The sequence below is a fragment of the Peromyscus leucopus genome, chromosome 1 (genome assembly GCF_004664715.2).
Source record: "Peromyscus leucopus breed LL Stock chromosome 1, UCI_PerLeu_2.1, whole genome shotgun sequence".
Classification (NCBI taxonomy): domain Eukaryota; kingdom Metazoa; phylum Chordata; class Mammalia; order Rodentia; family Cricetidae; genus Peromyscus; species Peromyscus leucopus.
The window spans coordinates 62108162-62132738 of record NC_051063.1 but is presented as its reverse complement, the minus strand read 5'-3'; the positions used below and the strand labels follow the sequence as shown (position 1 = coordinate 62132738).

Sequence of the window (24577 nt, the reverse complement as noted above, 5' to 3'; positions counted from 1 at the left end):
GTCCCTTATTCAAGCGGGGCCATTCAGTCTCCAAAATATCACTCTCCTTATCCCCTCACTCTGGCCACACCTCTGCCCTCCTGGGGCCACCTCCACCGCCTGCCTGCAGTTGTATCTTCCACTGGGAACAAACCAGAAGTGGACTTTGCCCAGCTCTTCTTCCTGCAGTAGCCTTTGGGAGGTATTTCCAGCTCTAATGGCTCTCGGCGATCTGCCTGGCCTGCTTCACAGACATTCTCCTCAGCTCTGCCTGTCTTTTCAGGCAGAGCAGATGCATCCTAGCAAGAGCTATCAAGCCTCCCTTGTTTCATCAGTCTTTTGACCCCGGACATTCTATCAGGTAGAGACACAGGAGCATGCCCTGGTCCTATGCTGCCCTTGGAGCTTGAGAAGTCAATGACTCCAAGTGAATGAATGATGTGTGTAATCTGGGGTGATGCTCAGGGGGAAGGGCTGTGTCTGTGGCCTTTTGCCAACAGGGAGCTCATACAACGTTCACACACACACACACACACACACACACACACACACACACACGAACACCATAGATAGCCAGATGGCCAGCACTTCCTGCTAGGGGACTCCATCTCAGCACTCTTGCTGGTCCTGATGGAATAGAGGTGATAGAGAACAGTAGAAAATGGAGCCCTGGAAGGGATGGGGAGGACTGTGGAAGACTGTGTAGTAGGGTGGTCCTGGAACATGGGAGGGTTAGAATTCAGGGCTCAGGAGTGCTGAAGTCAACGAGAGCCTATCTGTCCTAGTAGTTGGAAGGGACCCACATGGGGACACCTGGAGTCCTGGTTCTGAGAAGCAAAAGGAGGAACAAATAGTCTATTGAGAATGGGGAAAGGAGTGGGGGCAAGAGGGAAGAGTGGGTATGCATGACTCTAAGGCACCCTACAGGGCCCTCTAGGCCCCAGAGCATCATCATGTAGCCGGTGAATATAACCCTTTCAGGTCCTGGAAGATAGGGAGGCTTCCTTCCCTGTAGACCTGGGAGGGGCTGGACTGTTGGACTGACACACAGAGGTCAGCATTAAGTGTTCTGTAGATGGGGACGAAACTATCATACATATAAATGTGATCAAATACCTGACAGAAACAATAAAATGAATAAACCATTTATTTTGGTGCTTGGTTTTAGGAACATTTCAGCTCATCCCAGCAGGGAGGGCAGGCTAGAGGGTCTCCTTTCTGGACAGTAAGAACTTGGGCTAGAGATCTCTCACATGGAGGTTGTCGTGAGCACACTATATAAGAAACAAAGTTGGTGCCTTACACAGTGTTAGAATGTGTTAAATAACAAGGCCTTTTTATAAGGTTTAGTGGTTTCAAGGACAGCAACTTGCCAGGTAGTCCCACCTACCCCGTAGCCTGGCTGAAACAAATACAGGTTCTAATTTTCTGATCTTAATTGCTAAAACTAACTCTCAGATCACCCCACAGAGCACATGAGAAATACTTCTATATCTATGATCGCATATGCAGTTTACAGATTGAATGCAAGTCCCCGGCTCCAGCAGAGTTCAAGAGGCTTCAGAAGCAGGCTGCGAGAGGGTTTGTGTTGATAAGATAGCAAACCAAACCAATGCTGGAGGGAGCAGCTGCTGCAGCCCAGGTGTGAGAGTAAAGCTGTAGAGTCCAGGTGTGAGGTGAAAGATCCAAAGGGATGTGGAGCAGGGACCTGGTGGTTCAGGTCCAAATGGCAGACAGTCAAGGACATGTCGAGAGCAGGGGACCAAGCTGACTGAAGCTCCTGGGACAGTCCAGGATTCCTCTGCTTGTCAGCCCTTGACATACACACTAAGTATCAGAGGATAGGTTGGTGGGGGCCATACCATCACAGTGTTAAGTGTCCATCAGTTTGTGGGGTCCGGGTGAGGAAGTCACGCCCTTTCCTTGGCATGGCATGTCTGATAAGTTCTTGGGCCTGCTTTTCCTGATACTGTTTTAATACACTCATGTGCCACTATGGCTTCAAAGCAGCCTCAATATACTTATAGTGTGGCTGGCTCCCTTTCTGTTCCCAGGGATAGCTCATTTGTCCGTCTGTACTGGGTAGGTTGTACCTGACAGATGGTGCAGATTCTGAGTCCACCCAGGGGCTACAGTTTTCCTTCTCCATCAAAATGGAGTCAAAAGCAAAGTTGCTTGTGAAATGGTGTCTCCCAGAGCCATGCACAGCCACCACGGTTTTATGCAATATGGAGTCACTTAGAGTAAGGGCACAACCTGACTTCAACAGAGGCTGATTAGAAAGTAGAGAAAACCCAGAGACAAAAGCAGGGGGGACCTGGAAAGTTCTGCCCTTACTGACCTACTTCTGTCAGAGATTGGCCCCACCTCCCAAAGGCTTCATAGTATGTGCACAGCAGCCTGCTCAAACCCCCTTTAAAATTAGCACCACAAAGGGCTGGGGATGTAGCTCTGAGGTACATCATTTGCCTAGTTTGTGTAAGGTTCTGAGTTTTATCCCAACAACAACAACAACCACACACACACACACACACACACACACACACACACACACACACAAAGCCACAAGTTAGGGACCTAGCATTCAAAGCACGAGCTTGTGAGAGACACTTCGATCTAAACCCTAAGAGTGATGGACACATTTCTCTCATTCTGGAGGCAGCAGGCTAGACAAGTAGAACAGGCACTGTTGGGCTAAGTGAGGGGATGCTCCCCACCGGGCGTCTAGGCTTCTATGGGGGGGTGATCCCCATCTTGTAGAAACATCACCGACTTCTGCCTTTTTGACTGTTTCTCTCTCTCTCTCTCTCTCTCTCTCTCTCTCTCTCTCTCTCTCTCCCTCTCCCTCTCCCTCTCCCTCTCCCTCTCCCCCTCCCCCTCGTGTGTGTGTGTGTGTGTGTGTGTGTGTGTGTGTGTGTGTGTGTGTGTGCCCAAATTTCCTCTTTTTGTAAGGACACCAATCACACTGGAGCAGGCCCTTCCCCTCAATGACCTCATCCTAACTGGTTACATCTGCAACCAGCCGATTTCCAAATAAGGTCACATTCTGAAGTCCTGGGGTTTAAGACTTCAACATATGCATCTTGGAGTATGCAATTCAATCCTTAATGGGAGGGCTCAGCCTCTGCATCCGCCCGGGAAGATGGAGACAGGCCAAATAGGCAGGGGCACCCTCTTTGATGGCTGGGGTCTGGATGAAACTCAGAGAAGGCAAAATCTCCCGATTCAGATGGAACTAAAATAATGGATGAGGCAGCTCACATAGCACCCACATGTCCCAGGCATGCTACACAGTACCCCTGAGGCAGGGTGACTTACAAAGAACAAAGATTTGCTTAGCTCACAGCTCTGAAGGCTAGACATACAGGAGCATGGGGCTGGCTCGTGGTGAGGACTTCTTGATGCCCACCAAGTGACAAGACAATAACCCTCTTAGGGTGGACTCATATAAAACTGTGTGCATGTGTGCATGCGTGTGTGCCTGTGCATGTGTGTGTGCCTGTGCATGTGTGTGTGTGTGCCTATGCATGTGTGTCTATATGTGGGTTTGTGCTGGTAGGGCCTGAATTTCCCTTTGGAAGATGTTAGCTGATGGGTCTGAAAATTAGTCTGAAAATTAGGAAGCCAGCCCAACCTACAGGCAGCCGATGGCCTCCACTTGCCCATCCCCCCTCCCCCCAGCCTTAAGGCCCAGCCGGCTAGAGGAAGGTCATACAGAGTAGTGGCTGGAATCCACAGGAGAGGTGTGTGTATGTGCCAGGGCATGATGTGGAGATCAGAGAACAACCTGTAGGAATTGGTTCTCTCCTTTCACTATGTGGGTCTCAGGGACTGAACTCAGGTCGTCAGGTTTGGTCTCAAGAGTACTTTTGCCCATTAAGCCATCTTGCCAGCCCCTGATTAACTTTTATAGCAAAGTGGTCTGACTTGGGTATAGGACCCACCCCCTTGCAGGGGTCCTGTCCTCCACACTGCTACTCTTGGTGCAGACTTAACAACACTTCAGCTTTGGGAAAGCCAGACTGGGACTTCCCCTCAGGCAGAAGCTGGCTCTGCAGGCCTGAAGGGTCTGTGCTAGTAGGGTCTGAAGTTCCCTCTGGAAGATGTTAGCTGCTAGATCAGAGGCCCTGAAAATTAGGAAGTCAGCCCAGCCTATAGACAACCAATGGCCTCCACCTGCCCATCCCCCAGCCTTAAGGCCTAGCAGGCCAGAGGAAGGTCATACAGAGTAGTGGCTAGAATTCACAGGAAAGGTGCCTGGATGGAGGAGTCCTGTGGCAGACATAAGAGCCTGTGGGAACCTCTTAAGAGGTGTCGGGACTGAAGTGTCATAGCTCTGCCACATGCCACATGCCACCTGCGCTCCCAGCCACTAACCAACAGGGCCCTTGGGAGGGTCCCGAGGAAGCAAAGTGCAAAAAGGGACAGGAGGCTAGAGAGGAAGCAGTCAGGGTTCTGGCCCAGCCTGCTGGACACTGCTCATCCGGGGCTCCTTTGTGTCTCTTCCTCGGGATTGGGATAGAGTGAGTCAGGCTTTGCCTGCCTTTGAGCCACGTGGGTGAGAAAGGGCTCATTCCTTTCAGGCAGGCTTGTAAGCACTGGTCTGCTTCTGGATGTCACTCTAGGGATTCCACTGAGTTTCCCAACACCCCCAGGATCTCTCCTGTCCTTCTGCCCCTCTTCACCTGAAAGACCTCATAGTTGGATTCCTGAGGCCACTCACTGGCTAATGCTGACCAAGATGGCACTGGCTCCTTTCTTTCTGTCTTTTGGGCCAGCAGACCTCAAGGAGGGAGTCTCTACCATACTGTGACTGCCCCAACTTGGCCCAATGACACCCCAGCTCAAGTCCTGGAGCTTTGGAATCTGGCCCTCAAACTCTCCAACATTCCTTGATGACCCAGAATCCTTTTGGTTTCCTCTCAAAAGCCTTGGTCTCTCCCCTGGTCCTGATATTATCTTGCTTCTCAGGAGAATCCATGACCCACCCTGTCTTATCTGGGAACATCAACCAACTCTGATATTGGTTCCAAATGCTCAGAGCACAGAGACAGGATTAAAGAGAACTGAGCTGACAGAGCAAGAAGGAAACACAGGTGCCTCTTAGCTAGGAATGGGGACAGATTGAGACAGGCTCTAGACCTACAGACTATGGGAGCACCATGTGCAGGACCCTGGACATGGGTGGAAAGCAAAGACTACTCAAGAGTGCCCAAGGCCTTGAAGTATCAAGAACTGGTTCCACTGTGTTCTGTGAGCATACATGGAGGCATGGAGGACTTCCACGTAAAACAGTTGAAAGCAGTCCATAGGAGCACAGTCTGCTGAAGGGATCATGGATTCTGGACACTGGGAGAACTAGCTACTCACAGGACTCCTGGTAGGCACCCTAGAGATACACAGGGTGTCCCAGCCACATGGGCTAGACCTGTGAGGAGCATCCTCACCCACCTCTGCCCTCAGTCCTTTTCTGTCACCCCCGGCGGCTGCAGCTTGCTCAACACTTCCTGATGAGTGGTTTGCATTTAGCTTTTTTCTTCTTCTTCTCTTGCAGCAACAGAGTCAAAAACAACACCCCAACCCAAGTCCCAATAGGTTCCAAACCTCAACCTGCTGCCTGCCGGAAGAAGGAAGTGAAACCTGCCCCGGGTGGGGGCTCTAGGCCACGGCCCATCTACAGAGAAGCACTAGGAGCCACAAAGAGCGCACCCACACCAAAGACATCAGGCCCATGGCGGAGGCTGCCAGCGATCCCAGCTGTGAGGAGCAGGAAGAGCTGCATGCAGAAGACAGCAAAGAGTGAGTGAGCACCACAGCAGGAAGCTTGCTCTGTGCTAAGTCCTGTGGGTCAGAGTCCTGGATAGTGCTTACTCACTTAGAGGTCCTTCAGAAACCCCCTCTTAACCGTATCTGCCTCTGCAGCTTGGCCTAACTGGGCAACGATAGATCTCCCTGGCTAGGGTCCACAGCCAGGACAAAGGGGGTAGATACTTGGTGTGGAAGGGACTGGGCATGCCTGAATGTGGTCTGATCAGTGGGAGAAAGCAACAGCTGTGTTGGGAGAAACCGGGGCTGTGAATCCTGGCCAGGATGCTGACCTGTAGACTTATCTGAGGGGTCTGGCCTGCCTTGAGATACTCAGAGGTGGCCAGGTCTCAGGGGTTCCCAAAGCTGCTATGTGGGGATACAGAAGGCCGATGGCATCTCATGGACCAGGCACTGCTGTTGGGTACAGTGGGCATGGGAGGGGAATGTTGGAGGAGGTAAAGGGGCCACTCCTCTACCACAGACAGAGCTGAGCAGAGGCCTGCAGGCTGCCAGCTGCTTACGGGCATCTGTGATTTGAAGAACTGCTGAGGTTCCTCCCTGTGTTGGGTCAAGCTGGGGGTCATGCAAAGGGATGCTGTCCGTGAGACTAAGCCAGGCCATGGGTGCCTGCTCTGACCGGTCCCAGGAACAGGTTTCAGAAGAGAGTGTCAGGGCTTAGGGACAGGCTGGGTCTTCAAGGGGCAGAAGGGGATATTCTACAGCCAGGGACTAGAGGCCTCATGGGAGCAGGATGTGGGCATTGTGGTCCAGGTGTGTAAGAGGAAGGGGAAGAAGGAGGTAAGGCCCCGGGGGCCTGAAAACTGCCTCCAGAGCTGTCGGCTGTCAGGGAAGGTGTGGCTCTTAGGTCGCAGCTACAGCCTCAAGGAGGGGAGGGCCACTCAGCAGGTGTTGCGGTCTCTGTAGTCCCCAGGCTGCCTTGTAAAAATGGAGCCAGGCTCCAGATCTTGGGCAAGGACAATAATGCCTCAGTCCTCCCAGATAATGGGAAAGAGGCCTCACTGTGAGGGGTGCATGTTGGGGGCAGAGGGCCAACCTCAGGCTCCCCACTGCTGCTTTGCGTTTGGACCCTGGTTTGGGAACTGTTCAGGGAACCCTTCAGCCAATCAAAGAGTCTGAGGCTAGAGACTGGCCTGGCCTGGCCTGGGTCAGCATCCATGTGCCAATCTGGGGGTTCCAGGGCCACATTGTCCCCAGCAAGGCTCTATGAGAGCTGTCTCCTGGGAGGGGGGACATGTGTCATGAGGGCCGAAGAAGGGCTCTAAGGACACTTGCCCAGGCTGAGTGAGGACAGAAGCTGTGGGGTGTGTGGAACAGGGTGATCGGACAACAGCTGTGACCCTGTCCAGAAATGCCCTCACGCCAGGCCCCTGCCACCTCATGCCCATAGAAGGGCAGGTGCAAGCAGCCAAGCTCGCCCCACCCTCCTCCTAGGCCCTTCCTCGGCCCCCTCTCTCAGATGTCTCAAATGCCATGCCGAGGTCTAAGCCACACAGTCAAGGGTGCCCACAGCTCTGGCAGGCACAGCAGATCCCTGGGCATCTTGCTGTAGGACTGGAACTGAGCTGCACCTGTGCCCGTCTGTCAGGAACTCCTCCACAGTCCTAAGACCTCAATGGGCCTGGGAGTCCCCTAAAGATGTCCTCCCCAAAATGGTGGAAGAAAGAGAACCAAGTATACCGCTGACCTTTCAGAGTGAAACCGAGACCCAGGGCGAGGTGGAGCTGTCCTTTCACAGAGTGACTCAGGGACCAGGGGACTCTCCTGTTTAATGTGGTAAGAAGTCCCTGATGCCCAGACGGGAATATTTGACCTAAGAGTACCCACTCAGGAAACCCCAGAAGGCCAGAGCTGAGCAGGAGCTCAGGGGAGTCCCCACCCCATGCTGCCCATAGAGGACTGGGTACACCAGACGGAGGCCAGGTGCTTCCCTCCTACCTGCCCTGAAATACCAGGGTGAGCATACCAGGCCCAAGGCAGGCCAAAGCCAAGCCTCTCTCACAGAGCCCTCAGATGGCTGGAATGCTACTGTGTTCCCACACCATTGACACAGGACTTCCACTCTTCCTCTGGTGGGGTGCTATCTCCTTGCCTGCCTCCCCAACACAGGGTCATTAGCTTGTTCCTGTCCTTTGGGAACAGGGTGTGGCATCTCCACAGAGCTGCACATGTCTCTGTTGGGACTGCTGGGTGACACTGAGGGAATGTCTTGCCCCAAGACCAAGCTTCAACTCCCCTACATCTCCACTGTGTAGTGCCTCGGGAGCTACAGGGCAGTCACAGAGCTCACAGAGGGTGGCTCCCCATGCCTTTAAGGGCCTCAGAGTCAACCACTATCCATGTCCTGGAACCCCAACTCTGCATGGAGCCATGCCTTCTGTCACTGGGGGCAGGCTCAGGTGGACAGGTCTCTCTTCACAGGCCTGGCCCTCTCTACCTAGCTACCTGTGCCCTCAGCTGCATGGCTCATCTGGCCCCTGAGATGTCTGCACCCTGATGTCCTCAGCATATGATGCTGCTGCTGCTTTGCTCAGGGCCCTGCTCTGGGTCCCCATCTACCCTGGAAACCTTGTTGACCTAATCCCACACCTGCTGACCAGGACAATCTGAGGGTCACCTCGGCAAGGTTCCTTCCTGAACCACCTGTCCCTCTGACCCTCTGAGCTCTACTCAGAGGGCCTCGGGCAGTATGGAGAGCCTTGATCTCAGAGGCAGGAGCCCAGTGGAGGGACTCCTCCAACCTTGCCCTCCTGGGGTGTGCACTGAAGGTGGGGTGATTAGGAGCTGAGGCCTGGAGCTCTCTCCACAGATGGCCCAGCTGAGCCAGGCCAGGCCAAGTCAGGGGTTCCTCGAGACAGAGGGGAGGCTGAGCTTCACCCAGATGATGATGGGCTTCCTCCTGGTGGAGCCTAGGTTTTCTCCCACCTTCTATCTAGCTCCTTCAGATCCCCATCTTGGGTTGAGGAGGGGAAACCGGATGCCTGGCACATTTGGGACATCGCAGGCCTACCTTTGCTGATTTCAGAAGTTCCCCTATTGCCCTGTCTGCTTGAGGTAGGCAGTGCTGAGAGAGGCCTGGGGCAGGATGGCCCTGGCAGGGTGACATTACTATTGTACTAGTGGTTGCCTCTGCCTCATTTTCCCTGAGAGGGTTATCACAGTGCTTGGTGAGTCATGAGGAAGTAGGGGCTTGCCAAGGGATGAGACCCAGGGGAGGTGGACCAGACCTTTCCCTCTGGGAACTTGAGCTATTGGGATAGGAGGAGAAGGTAAAGGGTCACCATCTAGTGCCTCAGTTTTCTTATCTGCACAATCAGAATGCAGCTGCTCAGGCCTAGCATTCACGGCCTGAGTGTCCTTGCCAAGTCTTTAAAGCTCTAGCATGCACAGATCTTGAGCACCATCCCCCCAAGAGTAGCCCTTTTAGAGATGGTTTACTGTGACTAGACATGCCCTCTGTGGGCTTAGGGTGAGGGGCTAGGGCCTGGGTTAGGCTGTGCCAAGCTGCTTCTTAGGGTACTGTGGTGAGGATCTGCAAAGGAGGTTGACAAGCAACGAGTGGTCTTTGTGGGAGTAGCCCAGGGTGGGCGGCAGGTGCTCTGTGGGGACATCCCAGGCTGGGGTACGAGTGTTCTCTCAGGGACTGTCTAGGCCACTGTAGCCATGGGTCTCTGCATCTGCTCTGGTAGCACTGGACCACAGAGCTGTGGTGAGTTCTTCTGCCTCTTGGAAGGCCCAGTCCTGCTGTATCAACGTGACTCTCGGGTGGGTTCCCACTGGCCTTGAGGCAACAGGACTTCTCTTTGGATGGCAGTCCTTTGATATCTGCAGAGGACAGGTTTGGATAAAGGGGTTGCCTGTTGACAGGCCAGCCATTTCCCAGGATCAGGATTAGATTTTCACTAGCCAGTCTCTCTCTCTCTCTCTCTCTCTCTCTCTCTCTCTCTCTCTCTCTCTCTCTCTCTCTCATTTAGTTTCTCAAGACAGTTTCTCTCTATAACTGCCATGGCTATCCTGGAACTCACTCATGTAGACCAGGCTGGCTTCGAACTCATGGAGATCCACTTGTCTCTGTCTCCCAAGACCTGGGATTAAAGGTGTGTGCCACCATCGCCCAGTTAGCCAGCCACTCTTACCTAGCACCAAGGAGCTAGCAGAGAGGGGAGGGGCTGTGGGTTTAGAGTTCAGGAGTTTGAGAGTGAACAGTTGGTGGGTCAGGAAAGGCCCTGGTCCTTTCTTGTGGCCAGGTCAGTCTTACCAAGTTCCATTTGCTGACTACCTCCAAGTTAGTTGCCAGGGAATGAAGACAGTCCACCTCCATCGGTTGGCAGATAATCGATGGGTAAAGTCATCTGCAAAATCAAGATTCCTCGGTCCCCTATGAGCTTCCTCCTCCCATTGGGGCTCCTCAGGGGTGGAACAAGGTAGGCTGTTAGCAGTGTATATAGGGTCAACACAAACCCCAGCCCAATGTGACCAGGTGCTATTGGAAAGCTGTCTGGAATGTCCAGGAAAGCCTGTCTGTCGTGGGTGACATGGGTCCTACATCCAACTCTCCTTCCAGAGCCTTGATTTTACCAGCTGCCACCTGGATGAGTACATAAGGATGGGGTCCCCTCAATAGCAGATTCATACCCTTCTACCTACAGGGAGCAGACCCACCTCCCACCCCAAGGTGGCTGCACACTCTTTCCTCAAGGCAGCCTACTGTATGTGGTTAGCTTCTGAGGAAAGTCAACACTGTCTCCCCTTGCCTCTCTCCTCTCCTCTCCTCTCCTCTCCTCTCCTCTCCTCTCCTTTCTTTCCCCCATTTCTTTTTCTCCTCTTCCTCTTCTCTCATTCTTTCCTCTCCATGTCCCTTCTCTCCACTCTCCCCTTCCTCTTTCCCCTCCTTTCTCTCCTTTTATTTTCCCTCCTCCTTTCTCCATTCTCACCCTCCCCCACCTTCTATCTCTCCCTCCTCTCCCAGGAACCTCTCCTCAAAAGAGCAATAGAACTCAAGCCAGATGGATCTAGCTAGTTTATTCCAAAGAAATCTGGAAAGACTCCGTTGCCCTTTCTCCTAGTCCCAGCTCCAACCATGCTTGGCTTCCTCGCCACGCCCAGCTCCCTGGTTCCGCCCTTAGCTCTGGCCCACCAGACCTTGCTTGGAAAGGGGAACACATGGAGCTGATGAGTGCAGGAAGCATTTGGAGGCTTCCCACTATGTAAATCAGAGCCACATTACTATTAAATGCCACCATCCTGGGCCCCTCCACCAGTAGGCTCCCACTGCTTACTGTGTCTTTCCCCATGTAGTATGCTGGTCTGTGAGCATGTTTGCTAGGGGTTCTAAAGATGTATGGACAAGAGAATATATCTGAACCAAGGTGGTGATGCACACCTTTAATCCCAGCACTCTGGAGGCAGAGGCAGGCAGATCTTTGTGAGTTCAAAACCAGCCTGGTCTACAGAGTGAGTTCCAGGACAGCCAGAGCTATACAGAAAAACCCTGTCTGGAAAAATCCGAGAAAGAGAGAGAGAGAGAGAGAGAGAGAGAGAGAGAGAGAGAGAGAGAATGAGAGAATATATGTGCTTCCCAAGCTCTGTTTATGGTCTATTATAGGAGGGACCTGACCTCCTGGGACCTTATTCTTGAGCCATGAGCTTTGGCCACATCTTAGTCATAGAAGAAAGGAAATAAGAAAAAAAAAGTAATAAGCGGTGAAGAAATATATAAATAAAGGGAAAGGTGAGTGGAGAAGGAAATATGGAAAGAGATTGGTGGGTAAATGGATGAATGTATGTATGGGTGGGTGGATAGATGGGTATGGTGATATTGTGTCCTCCAATATATTGTGCACCCTAATTAACTTATCTGGGGTCAGAGAACAGAACAGCCACTAGACAGACATAGAGGCCAGAAAACTGTGGCACACACACCTTTAATCCTATCACTTGGGAGGCAGAGATCCATTGGGATCTCTGTGAGTTCAAGGCCACAGTGGAAACTGCCAGGTCTGGTGACATACACCTTTAATCTCAGGAAGTGATGACAGGAAGCAGAAAAGTATATAAGGCGTGAGGACTAGGAACTAAGTTTGTTAAGCTTTTAGGCTTTTAGCAGCAGTTCAGCTGAGATCCATTTGGATGAGGACTCAGAAGCTTCCAGTCTAAGGAAACAGGATCAGCTGAGGAACTGGCAAGGTGAGGTTAGCTGTTGCTTGTTCTGCTTCTCTGATCTTCCAGCATTCACCCCAATAACTGGCTCCAGGTTTGTTTTTATTAATAAGACCTTTTAAGATTCGTGTTACAGATGGGTGTGTGGATAGATATGTGGGCAGATCAATAAATGTGCAGGTGAATTGATATATAAATGGGTGGATGGATGGATGGGATAGATGGACTGATTGATGAGTGGGTGGGTAAGTGGATATATGGATAGGTAGATAGGTGGATAAATGAGTGAATGGGTAGGTGGATGAATAAGAAGTGGATAAATAGATGAATGGATATAGGTAGGTGGATGAATGGATGGATGGATGGATGGATGGATGGATGGATGGATAGGTGGAAGAATGGGAGTGAATGGATGACTGAATGGGTGGATATATAGATGGGCAGATGAATTGGGAGTGGGTGGATGGATGGATAAATGAGTGAGTGGGTGAGCAGGTAGATGACTGAATGTGTGTATGTGTGGATGGGTGAGTGGAGTTAGATCAATGAGTGGATGGGTTGATAAATAAATGGGTGGGTGGATATATGGGGATGAGCAGATGACTGAATGTTGGTAGCTATATGGGTAGGTGGATGGGTGAATGAGTGACTAGGTAGCTAGATGAATGAGTAGGTGGATAAATAGTGGGTGATGGCTGTAAGTATAGATGGATTGATAAAGGGGTGGATAAATGGATAGATATGTGGATGAGTGGATTAATGAATGGGTGGATGGATGGATGAATGGAGTATATGGATAGGTGAATAGGCAAATGTATGGGTGGGTGTATGAATAGAGGGTGGATAGATGGATGTGAGGTGAATGAATGTATTGATGAGTGAGTATATGGGTTGGTGGGTGGGTAGATATATGGGTGGATGGATGGGTGAGTGGGTGGTTGGATAGATGGATGGATAAATGGTGGATAGATGGATGGATAGATGGTTGAATGAGTGGATGGATGCATGGAGGAATGAGTCAGTGGATCACTGAATGTTGGTGAATATATGGGTGGGAAGATGGGTGGCTGGATGGGTAGATGGGTGAGTGGGTGGATGAATGAATAAGTATGTGATATGAATAAACAGAAGGTAATGAGTGAATGGATGACTGGTGGGTGGGTAGTTGGATGGAAGGGTGAATATGTGGATAGGTGGATGAATGGATGAAGGGTGGGTGGATGGATGACCGGGTATATGGATGAATGGAGGGTGAGTGGATGACTGAATGGGTGGATACTGGTGAGTGGATGACTAGGGAGTATATAAATTGGTGTATGGGTGGGTGAATAAGTGGATGGGTAGATGGATAAATGGGTGGATATATGAGTGAATGTATGGATGGATAGATGGATGAATGAGTAGATAGGTAGATGAAGAAATGGATTGGGTAGATGAATGGGGGATGAATAGATGACTGAATGTTGGTGGACATGTGGATGGGTAGATGGGGTTGTATTGATGAATTGAAGAGTGGGTGAATATATGGGTAGGTGAATGGGTGAGTGGATGAGGGGTAGATGGATGACTTGATGGGTGGATATATGGGTGGGTAGATGAATAGGGGTGGATGAATGGGTAGGTGGATGGGTGGTTATATGGGTGAATGGATGGATGAATAGTTGGATGGGTGGGTGGGTGGGTAGGTATGTGGATGGGTAATATATGGGTGAGTGGGTGGATTGATGAGTAGGTGGGTGGGTGGGTAGGTGAGTGGATAGATGGGTAGGTGGGTGGATATATGGGTGATTGGATAGATGTGGGGTGGGTAGGTGTGATAAGTGGTTGGTAGATGTGTAGATTTATGAGTGGGTGGATGGTTGAGTGATTGGATGAATGAATGGATGGGTGTGAGTAGATAGATAGAAGATAGAGTGAGTGGGTGGGTATGTAAATGGATGGATGGATACATGGATGGATGGGGATTGGATAGATAGGTGCATGAGTGAATGGTGGATGGATGAATGGGTGGGTGGATGGATGGATAAATGGATGTATTGGAGGGTGGCACATAGGATGAAAGAATAGGTGAATGAAAGAGGAGGTAGATAGGACATAGATAAATGACTGGACAGATATAATATGAAGAGAGGCAGACATTATGACTATAAATAAATAGTGGATAAATAGATACAACAATAGATGTATGGTGGCAAGATAAACATATGACAAATCAATAAAATGGATAAATTAGTATGGGATGAACTATTGGAGACACTGATTGGTGAAAAGATACCTCTCCATCATAAATTTTGTACTACCTTTCTGGAATACTTTCTCCACCTGGGATAAAGTCAGTCAGTCTCTCTCCCTTTTCAACTCTATCTCCCTCTCTCTCCTCTTCTTAAACCAGCAAGTGCTTATTCCTTCCCACCAAGCTTTTCTTCTTTGTTAACTATCATACAAAACATCTCTGGTGTTCCCTGTTTGCTTACTCTGGCTCCCACTTTCAGCAGCATTAACCATCATCTGCAATGTGTTGGTACATACTTACTTATTTGTTCCTACTAAAATGTTAGCATCATGAGCATTGGAGAGTGGTGCTGAATTCCCAGCACATGAAAAATTATTGGAATTCAATTTGTGTTTCTTGAATAAACATGTGGATTGATGGACAAATGTGTGGCTAATGAAGTGTATATGTGAGTGGAAGGATGACAGGGAGGAAGAGAAGGTGATGATGATTGGGCTGGAGGATGATTTCTCATACATAATGTACTGACTTGCTTGGATGACAGTCCATGCAGTATCACAAAAACAGATGTGTGCAGCTGGATGTTCAGCTTCCTAGGTGAGAAGATGTCTAGAAAGATGGATTTATAAATGAATATGGAAAAGGTATAAAGAAAATGTAGAAATCTATACGAATGAGTGAAAACAAGAGCAGTAGAATATTTGGAGATGGAAGCATGGATTGAAGACATTTTCCTGGTGGAACAAATGAACATAAAAATTGAAGGGTGAACATGTAGATAGTATTTGTTATTATGTAATAGGAGGTTAGTAGGCACCAAATGGCTGGCTGGCTCACTGAACACTTCTTCTAGGTGTGCTGATGAAATAACTCGGTGTGGTAAAATGGTTATTGCCACGCAAGTTTGGTAAGCTGAGTTTGATCCCCAGAAACCATGTAAAGAAGGCTGGGGGGAACCAGCTTCACAAAGCTGTCTTGTGACCTCCGCATGCTCACCGTGGTACATGCAGCCTCCCTTAATAATGATAAACTTCAGAAAATTTTAAAGATAGTTAAGTAAGTAGGTAAATGGATAGATAGACAGATGGATCGATGGATGGACACATGAATGGATGGGTCAAATGATAGATTCTTTTTCATTGGAGACATTATGTAATGAAAGATGAATAGACATGGGCATAGTTGTATGAGTAGTTGCTTGAAATGACTGAATAGTAGGATGTGTTGTATTCACATCGGAAAATGGATAAGCGTGATGAAGAGTTGATGGGTTGATAAGTGATACATCAAAATACAAGCACCATAAAGACGAGATGGATGGATGGATGGATGGATGGATGGATGGATGGATGGATAGATGGATGGATGGGTAGGTAGGTGAGTGAGAATGAGTATATGGGTGAGTAGATGTAAGAGTGAGTGTACACATCCGTGTATGTATGGGTGGGTAGGTAGACAAATAATAGACAGTAATGTCAGTATTAAATGTTCTGTCCACTTGTCCATACATGTCATGGCTTCAAAGCCTTAAATCATTCTACATTTCTTCATAAGAACTACCCCCCCCCATTAAGGCAGCCCTCCCCTGTCTGGAAACATTCTTCCTTCTTTTGAACCCAAATTGCCCTGACCCCGTGTCTTTCCTGGCTGTCTAGCTGGAAATAGGAATAGGGGCAAGGAGGTAGTGTGGTGAATTGTGGTGCAGACACAGCACAAGCTGGTTCCACTGGGTGATCTTCTCAGCATGGGCTCACCAGGGGGAGGTTCTTCCCAGCCCTGTCCTTATTATTTCAGAATGTGCTGTGTATTATGTCTCTGCACTGTGGGAGAGGGCAGTGGACTCTGCTGTCTCTGCTATACACCCTGGCTCCTTCTCCTCCTGGGAGATGCCGGGGGAGGGAGATGCTGTAACCACTATGTTCACAACAGCTGGATCTCATCCTGTAGCAAGTGTTGCAGAAAAGGTGGGTAGTCATCTTTTTGCTGCAGATTAGAGCTGTGGATCCATGTGACACTGTATCTGTGTCGTCACCTTAAGGCATACCTCCTTCCCACCAGTGATCCATTCCCACCGGAGACTCCAACTCCCTCCTCTGTCCTCAGTAGTCCTGAGGTTTCCTGTAATCTGACTTCCTGACCTACCTAGAGGTCCCAGCAACTCATGTGTGTCCATTCTCCCAGTATGGAGGTGGAGGACAACTGGGGGCCAGCTGCGTACAGGGAGACACAGTAGGCAGTGGTTGGCAGCCAATAGCCCCAACTATGGTCTTGGGCCTGCCAGACTCTGTCTCTGTGACCTGGCACAGTGCTGCTGGCCAGCCTTGGTTTTCCCATCTGGCTCATGGGTCTAGCAGTACCGCTTGTCAGCAGCTATGAGTGTGAGTGATCTGAGAAGCCACCAGATGTAAGCCTACTTGCCCAGAACTGGCCCATGGCAACTTCCTCCCAGCCCAGCCACTAGCCTCCAGTGTTCTCCAGTGAGTCACAGTGACTAAGCCCAACCAGAAAAACAATGGGCTGGGCTGCTTGTCCCTGGGTCTGAGCCAGAGGATAGGGTAGGGGGCTGGCTGGTGAGGGCACCGACCACCCGGGTACCCTCCACCACTCTGGGGACTTTGGCTCCCTGTACCAAGGAAGATGCTCTCTGTGGTGTCTATACATCCCTGCTCTGAATACAGCCTGAGGTTCTGGGGAGGGCAGTAGCCTCCCAACGAGGCGACCTGGGAAGATTCCTGGGGTGCCCAGCCTCCCCTGGAGGTTATACAAGAGCAGAGAGCTGGGAATAAACAGAGGGAAAAAGAAGACCCAGAGGGGGGAGAAGAGGGAGGGGGAGGAGGGAGAAAAAGAAGGGAGGGAAAGGAATGGGGGAGGGAAGGTAGGAGGGAGACTGAGATAGGGATGAAAACACCAGAAGAGAAGAAAAGGGCAAGGAGGGGCAGTCAGCCAGGTCAGGGGCAGCCGAGGCCCAGACCTGGGAGGAGAGGGCCAGGGGTCAGGGAGAGCAGGACTCGGAGCAGGCACCAGCAGGCAGGCAGAGCTGGGCAAGAGGATCTGCGGATGGGGAGATGACCTGTAGGCCAGGCACCCAGAGTGGAGCAGTGGGCAGAGAGGTGGGAAGTGGCGGAAGCTGCCAAGATGGTCTGAGGGGGGCATACCACCATTGCTGCCCACAAGCGGGCGTGGAGGTCCAGCCAGGCCCCCACACTGCGGGGCTGGGAGGGTTTCTCTCTGACATTTTTACTAGTCTTGGAAGGAGGAGGAGGTGGTGGAGGTGGAGGAGACCGAGGGGGCGGAGAAGGGGGCTGGGGGACAAAAGGAAAGCAGCTGCTGAACGTCCTGAGAAAGGAGAGGGGAGAGAGACCCACAGAGACAGGGTCCAGGGACAGTGGAAGGGCCTGGAGCTGCCATCTGGGAGCCAGCCCCAGACCCCTGCCCCCAGGGGCTGGAGGGGCTGAGACAGACAGGCATCCTCCAGACAGACAGACAGAGCAGACAAGGAAGGGGTGTCAGAGCCAGAGAGACCAGACAAACTGACAGGGAAGGGGGGCAGGGACAAGAGAGGGACAAGGACACAAAGAGAAGGACAAGGAGAAGAGAGAAGGCAGGGCAGGAGAGAGAAAAGGGAAAGCAGGGAGGAGGAGAGCAGAGTTTTGGGGCCTCAGCACCAGGAGCCTTTGAAGCTGCAGGCGGTGTCCCCAGGGCCAGGGGTCAGGACAGGTCACCAGCATCGTCGCGGGCAGGCCCGCAGCATGAATGGCCCCGCACTCCTGAGGAGAAATGCTAGCAAACGGGGCCTGGAGAAGCTGCTGAGGTAGGTCCCTCCCAGCCCAGGCATGGTGCCCGCGGCGCCCTTGCCGACAGTGGTACCCCCCTGCACCCAGACTGGCAGATATGTGGCCCACAGGCTGTGCCGGGCTGCCTGTGCACGTGTTACGGGAGGATACTGAAGCCCAGCACGAAGCCATCATCTTGGCCAGCCAGGCAGCTTCACCTCTTCCTCCCATAGCTCCCTGTGTGTCCTCAGGACCCACAGAGAATGTATCCTCAGAGTAGCTGCCCAGGCCCCCTCCCCATGTCTTCTTGCTGCCCCTGGGAACTAACGAGTGACACCCCCCCCTCCCACCTTACAAATGAGACTGGACTCACAGCCATAGGCCCCAGAAACCACTGGCCTGACAGTCCTGGAGCGGGAGGCACTGGAACCATCGGGAATCCTGACTCTCTGGCCACTGGACCTCAGGCCTTTGCGAGTCCTCACTCAGCCTGTTTTCTCCTACGTAAAGTGTGTGTGAGAGAACAGACAACTGTAGGCCCAGGCCCTGCAAACCTCAGGCGCTTCCAATTAACTGCTCATTGCTGCCCTCTGAGCCGCCTGCTGTGCCCTCCCTCTTCCTCCCTCTTCCAGCTTTAAAGCTCTGCGGCAGTGCCACCTCCTCCAGGAAGCCTGTCATGGTCTCCCTAGCCAGGAAGGCTCGGCTCCTCTGCTCATGTGGTGGCCTGTTCCCTGGCCCACTTCCATGGCTGCTTAAACCCTATGTTCCTAGAGGGTGGGTCTGGCATTGTTTCATGTGTTGATGTGTTTTGGTCCTGGCTCTCAGGGGTGAGACAGGGCACAGATGAGTGGTGGGTAGATGCTAGGAGATGGCTACCTCCAAGTCCTGGCCCTATCATGGTCCCAGCTGGCAACCAAGGTCAGCAGACTAGCAGCAGGGTCTAAGTTAGCCTCCTGGCCTCTCTCTGCCCCAGCTCCCAGCCAATACCATATCCATGCCCCATGCCGGTCTTTCAGGATCAGCCCAGCCTGCTCAGGGTCCTCATGCATGGCTACCTAGCTCAGGCTAGGCGTCCCTCCTGTCCTGTCCAGGCTGGGATGTATTCTCCATTGTCACCATCCTTCATGGTGCCCCATGTCCTGAGAATGTAGGAGCACCTTTGATCAACCTTATCACCTCACCAGTATCATGTAACAAGGAGGAAACTGATCCCAGCACCATGGTGGCTGTGGAGTGACAGGAAGAGCTGCAAGACCCAGCACCAGGCTGACCTTCTGCTAATCCAGAGGCAGGGCAACGGGGCCACGAAAGCTATAGACCAGGCAAGACCTTGGGCAGGGGTTAGCTTTGGCACCGTTCAAAGTCTTGAGCTGAAGAAAGGTGCGAGAGGACGCAGAGACTAAGGCCTACAAGGTTAACCAGTAGGCAAGACAGGAGAGCGGGTCCCTAGGAGGTCTTAGGGAACCCTGATGAAGTGGGAGAGTGGGTCCAGGGTATTATCCCTTGTGGGTGATGATGGAGAACTGCCTGTCCATGTATAGAGTGGGTCCACAATGGATGACATGGAGTGATGCCCGGGGTAGATATATGCTAAACTGTACATCTTTGGGAACCTGGCCCCGTGATAGAACACACCTCTCATGTGCACTGAGTACACACACATGTGCAGACATGTACATGCTACCACCTAGCACTAAGACACCTTCCACCCCTGCTCCCATCGAGCCCTCTGTCCACATGTCTATAGCATCCAACACTGTCCACTTTGCCCAGCCCTGAAGAACAGGTCTCCCTCTACCTTGCCTCTGTTGGACAGATGAGGAAAGTAGGCTCAGAGAGGTCAAGTGATTTGCTCAAGGCCACCCAGCAGGTGACCTACCTCCTATCATTCACTGCCTTTGCTCAGATCCTTCCCCAAGAACCCAAAGCTTTCTCATCACACCTAGTAGCAGAGCCCTGCCCGTCTCCATCTGTGACAAGCTCTGGAGAGGTTGCTGTGTGCCAGCAGAGGCCAAGATGCAAACTGAACTTTATGGACTAGTTGGAAAATTAGCAGCATGTCCCCCCAACTCTTGTAGTCTGAGTCTGAGTGTGAATTGGGGGCTTAACATATCACTGGCCAGACCCCAGGCTTACTTCTACTCACTTGTGCTAGGGATTTGGGTACCCATTTCCTGCCTCAGAGGAGTCAGGGTCCTTCCAGGTCTACCGTAGGTCAGGCCACGCACGGTTAAGGATGGTCACCTGGGCTCTCAGCTGGCTACCTGGTTCTGCAGCCCTTAGGGGCCTAGATTTAAGAGCAACTGGGCTGGTCAGGAGTACCTTGAGTTGATGCTGGCCTAAGAGACTGAGCGAGGAGTCACCTTAGCAGGCATCACGAACCAAGCGTCCCTTGGGTGGTGTGAGCCTCTGTCTCATTAGTCCCAGCACCCATCAGATAGCAGATAGCATGGCATCAGTCTATAGCTCCCCTGAGGTATAAGACTCTTCAGGCAGGTTCCCACCCCACATGTGGCCCACTGGACCTCTGGGGATCCCAGTGTGGCAGAGGGTAGCAGATGGGATTGGCAGTCTGCTGGGTGGCCCAGTGGGGGGAGGGGAAGCCAGGCCTCCAACCACAGTGTCCAGGGAGGCGTGGCTCCACGGACCCATTGGAGGCCGAGATCCTGAGGGTGGGGTGGCCCCACCCTGGCAGGCCGGGTGGCCGGTGGGCGGCACCCCCGCGGGCCGGGTGGTCTGTCTGCCAGAGCCTGTCCTGCCTGGAGCCTAGCCGAGCCAGCAGCAGGGGGTACAGGGACCAAGTGGCCCAGCCCCCTGGGCAGGGTGTCAGGGCCAGAGCCCAGAGGACTGAGGTTCCGGTTCCAGTCCCAGCCGGTGCGTCAGAGCTGGGTAGATCGGGCGGCAAGCAGCAGCCAGGGCGCCAAGGCACCCAGAGACTCACCCACCCCATGCTTCTGCTGGAGTCAGGAGGGGACACCCTGGGGCTCTTGGGACCCTTGGGATAGCTGCAGGGGTACAGCCCCGAGGGACACTGCTACAGGCCCAGAGCATCTCTCCAGAGAACAATGCCAGAATGGACCACCAAGGTCTCCAGAGCACAGGTGGGCACATGGGCTGAAGGAGGGCAAAGGGCTTCAGGTGGGCACAGGGGCTGAGGTGGGCAAGTGGCTGCAGGTAGGATAGGCGCTTCAGGTAGTAGCCGGGGTTAGAACCTGTTAGGTGGTTCTATGGGCAGAGAAAGGTTCTTAGGCTCTGGTATCAAGTGAGACCAGACCTGGCCCTCAGCCCGTAGATCTGGCTGTGCAGGTTGTTGTCCCAAGGAGCAGGAATGTGGCTATGAGCGTCCGCTACTATCTATCCAGGGCAGGGGACAAGCTAAGGCCAGCTGGTAATGTCACTTCAGGAAGATGGAGGACCTGGCCTGGAGATGCCGGGGCCAGGGGAGTAACACATTGGATGCTCCTGGGGACTTTGAAAGTCCTCTGAGAGAATGTGTCCTACCAGGTAGGACAGGAGAAAAGGAAGAAGAAAGAGCAAAGAGGTAGGAAGAGAACAGATAGACGGGGAGGGGGAGGGGAGGGGAAGGGGGAGGGGTCCTAGCCAGCATTGGAGGGAGGGTACCTTCTCTGCTTGTCCCCCCTTAGCTGACCTGGGCATCGGGTGGTTGGTATTGAAAGGGAGGGATAAAGGTGTCAGGAAGAGGCTTGTAAGCCAGAGAGAGAAGGGTAAAGAACAGATGGGAAGAGCTGTGGGAAGGGAGGGACTGGTGGCCCCCTGACCTGGGTCCTGCCCCTCAACTCCTGCTGCTGTCTCTTCTCCTTACATTTAGTTCACAGAGGGTGAGGGGGTCACCCTGTCACGCAGTGACCATACAGGTCCCCCAGGTCTAGGATGCTGTTCTTCTCTTAGCGTATGTGGTGGGAATACTGTGAGAACCAAATATGGCTGCTGAGTTTAGCTCTAGGTGTTGGCCAGGAAATGGGCTCAGGGACCAGTGCAGGTCCCACTGGCCTCAGCTGATGGGACACCCATAGGGATGTGTGAGTCTCTCAGGCCATGGAGACTTGCCCTTTCCTGCTTAATGCAGCTTAGAACACTGACTCTGGCTTCAACTTCAACGACCTGAGGGATATCTCAGGCTAAAGGTTGAAACAGACCAACCTGGGATAGACCACTTCCTCCCCCAGAACCCCAGGAATGATCAGTCCCTGAGGGCTGGGTAGCACTGAGAGTTCAGATGTGGCTACAGGGCCAGGCAGGGTGTTCCTGGATCAAGGAGCAGATAAAATATTGAAATAATCATTAGGTACCCATCTCCTTGCCTGACTGCTCAGGGAGCAGGAAAATTGAGGCACAACAGGGACTCAGAGCCAGGCATAGGACCATGGGTTTGGGGAATGACTGGGTTACACACTGTCACCTGCCATGCATCTGTCCAGGTGGGCAGACAAGTTAGACAATGTGCAAACCTGTGACCAGATGAAGGATGAGGCATTTGAGCAGCATTCATTAAGAGAGCTGTAGCCAGGCCTTCGGGGTGAGGTGGATCTGGGTACAGTCAGCCAGGGAGGAAAAAGGAGGGGATGGCAGAGTCTCAAGCTGGTGCCAGCCACCATCGCGTGTCAGGGAGTGTGCCAGAGCCTTGCCTCGTGAGTCCTGTGAGCATTCTGCCAGGGCTGTCTGCTGCTGCAAGCCCTGGTCTCTCTGAGCCCAGGCCCCCTGGGAGCTTGATGATGAGTGGGCCAGCGAGAAGACATCTCTGAGCAGCAGAGTGCGGGCACCAGGGAGGTCTCATGGCTGCTGTGCGGTTGGCCCTAGCCCCTGTGGCAATTCTGGTCAGTGACACGGAGGACACAGTGTACAGGGCCAGTGAAGGGAGAAAGCGAGCTCAGGTCAGCACAAGCTGCCAGTCATGACAAGATGTAACAGACGGGAGGTCTAGGCCCTGGTGTCCACCCCTAGGCCATGGGGGTCAGGTGGGCCAGAGATGTTTGAGTTAGGAGTCCCGAATGAGGAAGCTGCCAGCAATGGGCTGACCGGGAAGCATATCGTAGGAGGTAGGGTTCCCAGACCCAGGAGGGACTTACCAGCCAGACAACCAGGTTGGTTCTAGACTCCACTTGGACGGCAGAACCCTAAACCAGTCTCTGAGGGAGGTGTGGGATAGAGAGACCTGTAGCATTCCCATTTTCCAGTCCCACGGTCTTAAAGAAAGGCTCTGCAGAACCCAGCTGTAGACTCTTCTGAGAAAGTCATGCCTTCAGGTTGAGGCTCCATCTGACACCTTTTCCAAAAGCAGACTTGGGGTCTGCTTGGGAAATTTGGGTGGTGTGATGGACAGGTGTGGACCACATCTGACTTGCCAGGCTCTTCCGATGGGGTTTTGTGGTCCCTAGATGGATTGCCATATCATTTCCCTGATGTATGGCTCCAAGACTCATCCCTTCTTTACCCCAGAGGAGAGATGGTGCCTGCCTCCCCTGAGTGTGCATTGCTCCCCAGAAGGAGTGTGAAAGTGGCAAGATACTAAGTGGGTAGCCCCAGCTTGTGGGGTAAGGATGGATGGAACACAGACACAGGAACCCCCTTCCCATGTAAAGCTCTCAGAGAAGCCGCAACAAGATGATTTAGGATGTGTCTAGATCCAGGGACATGGGGACAGGCATACATGCTGATGTACCAAGGGAAGGAAGATAGGAGCACCCTGGAGGGGAACAAGCTTTCTTACTGGACACCTTCTCCTCCCTAGATCCCCCAAACCAGGCACCCTCTAGAGATGTCTCCCAGATGTCTATGCGTTTGTTTGATCCCCTGACCGCTCTGCAGCAGCCTCTCCCACCACCGTGCCACCAGGGCAGCATGGGCAATGATGACACCTTACCTTAAGTACACTTATGTCAATTACATGTTCCCACTCACTGCCCGGTGTGCTTGAGAGAGCCTGTGATTGCTTTGTGGCCCTTGATCTACACCAAAGGGTCAGAGCTGGCCTCTCAGCCCCACTTAGATGCACTGGGGCAGTGGAGAGCTGACGGTAGTTGGCACTGGTGGGCAGGGGGATGCTTTAGAAAGAGGGGAGAAGTGGTCTGTGGGAGGAAAAGGAGATACCACGGTCTTAGGAACATAAATGCAGTTAATGTGTGGGCAGTAGAATGGATAGTAGATACTGGGGTGTTATTGGCTGGAGCAGATTACCAGGCCTTTGGAAGCAGGGGTGGTGGCAGAGGAAGCCTGGGTCTCTCTGACTCGACTTGCCAGTGGTAAGCCCCAGGTGCAACCTCAGCTTTCCCAACTCCTCATCTGCAATAGTTAGATAGATAGAGGGGCAGCCCTGTTGTGTTCCACAGAACTGAAGAGATGCTGCCTGGGTGGGGTTTGGATCCAGCCATCAAGAGAGATCAGGAAGGACAAAAGGCAGGGGAGGAAGCCAGGAAGACTCCCGGGGAGCACAGCCTGATGCTGTGTTCTGACAGGCCTGACAGGCGGGGATGGCCTGCTCTAAGAGGCCTTGGCACGGAACTCCAGGCAGAGGCCATCTGGGAAAACTGCAGGTTTGGGAGTCCTGGGTAGAGGCAACTAGATGTCTTCCAATGCAATGTGCTGCCCC

At 52.4% G+C, this 24577-nt stretch overlaps 1 protein-coding gene and 1 long non-coding RNA gene across 5 annotated transcripts in view; one reads left to right on the top strand and one right to left on the bottom strand.

Moving 5' to 3' along the window:
- The first annotated feature begins 5597 nt into the window (after positions 1 to 5597).
- Positions 5598 to 24577, top strand: part of Lsp1 (lymphocyte specific protein 1) — a 35862-nt gene continuing 16882 nt past the window's right edge. For 2 of the 4 annotated variants that reach the window (XM_028870747.2, XM_028870737.2), the window contains exon 1: positions 5598 to 5778. In XM_028870747.2, the coding sequence (XP_028726580.1) occupies positions 5711 to 5778 (68 nt within the window). In that variant the 5' untranslated portion in view covers positions 5598 to 5710. Of the gene's footprint in view, positions 5779 to 7556; positions 7582 to 17511; positions 18009 to 24577 lie in introns of those variants that run through there. The other 2 variants (XM_037208960.1, XM_028870756.2) reach the window with 2 other exon arrangements.
- On the bottom strand, positions 7562 to 23709 carry LOC119088631. Its single transcript, XR_005092306.1, has 3 exons — positions 23058 to 23709; positions 10064 to 10157; positions 7562 to 9630 (listed from the first exon to the last, which is right to left on the bottom strand). It is a non-coding gene; the product is annotated as an uncharacterized LOC119088631 (long non-coding RNA).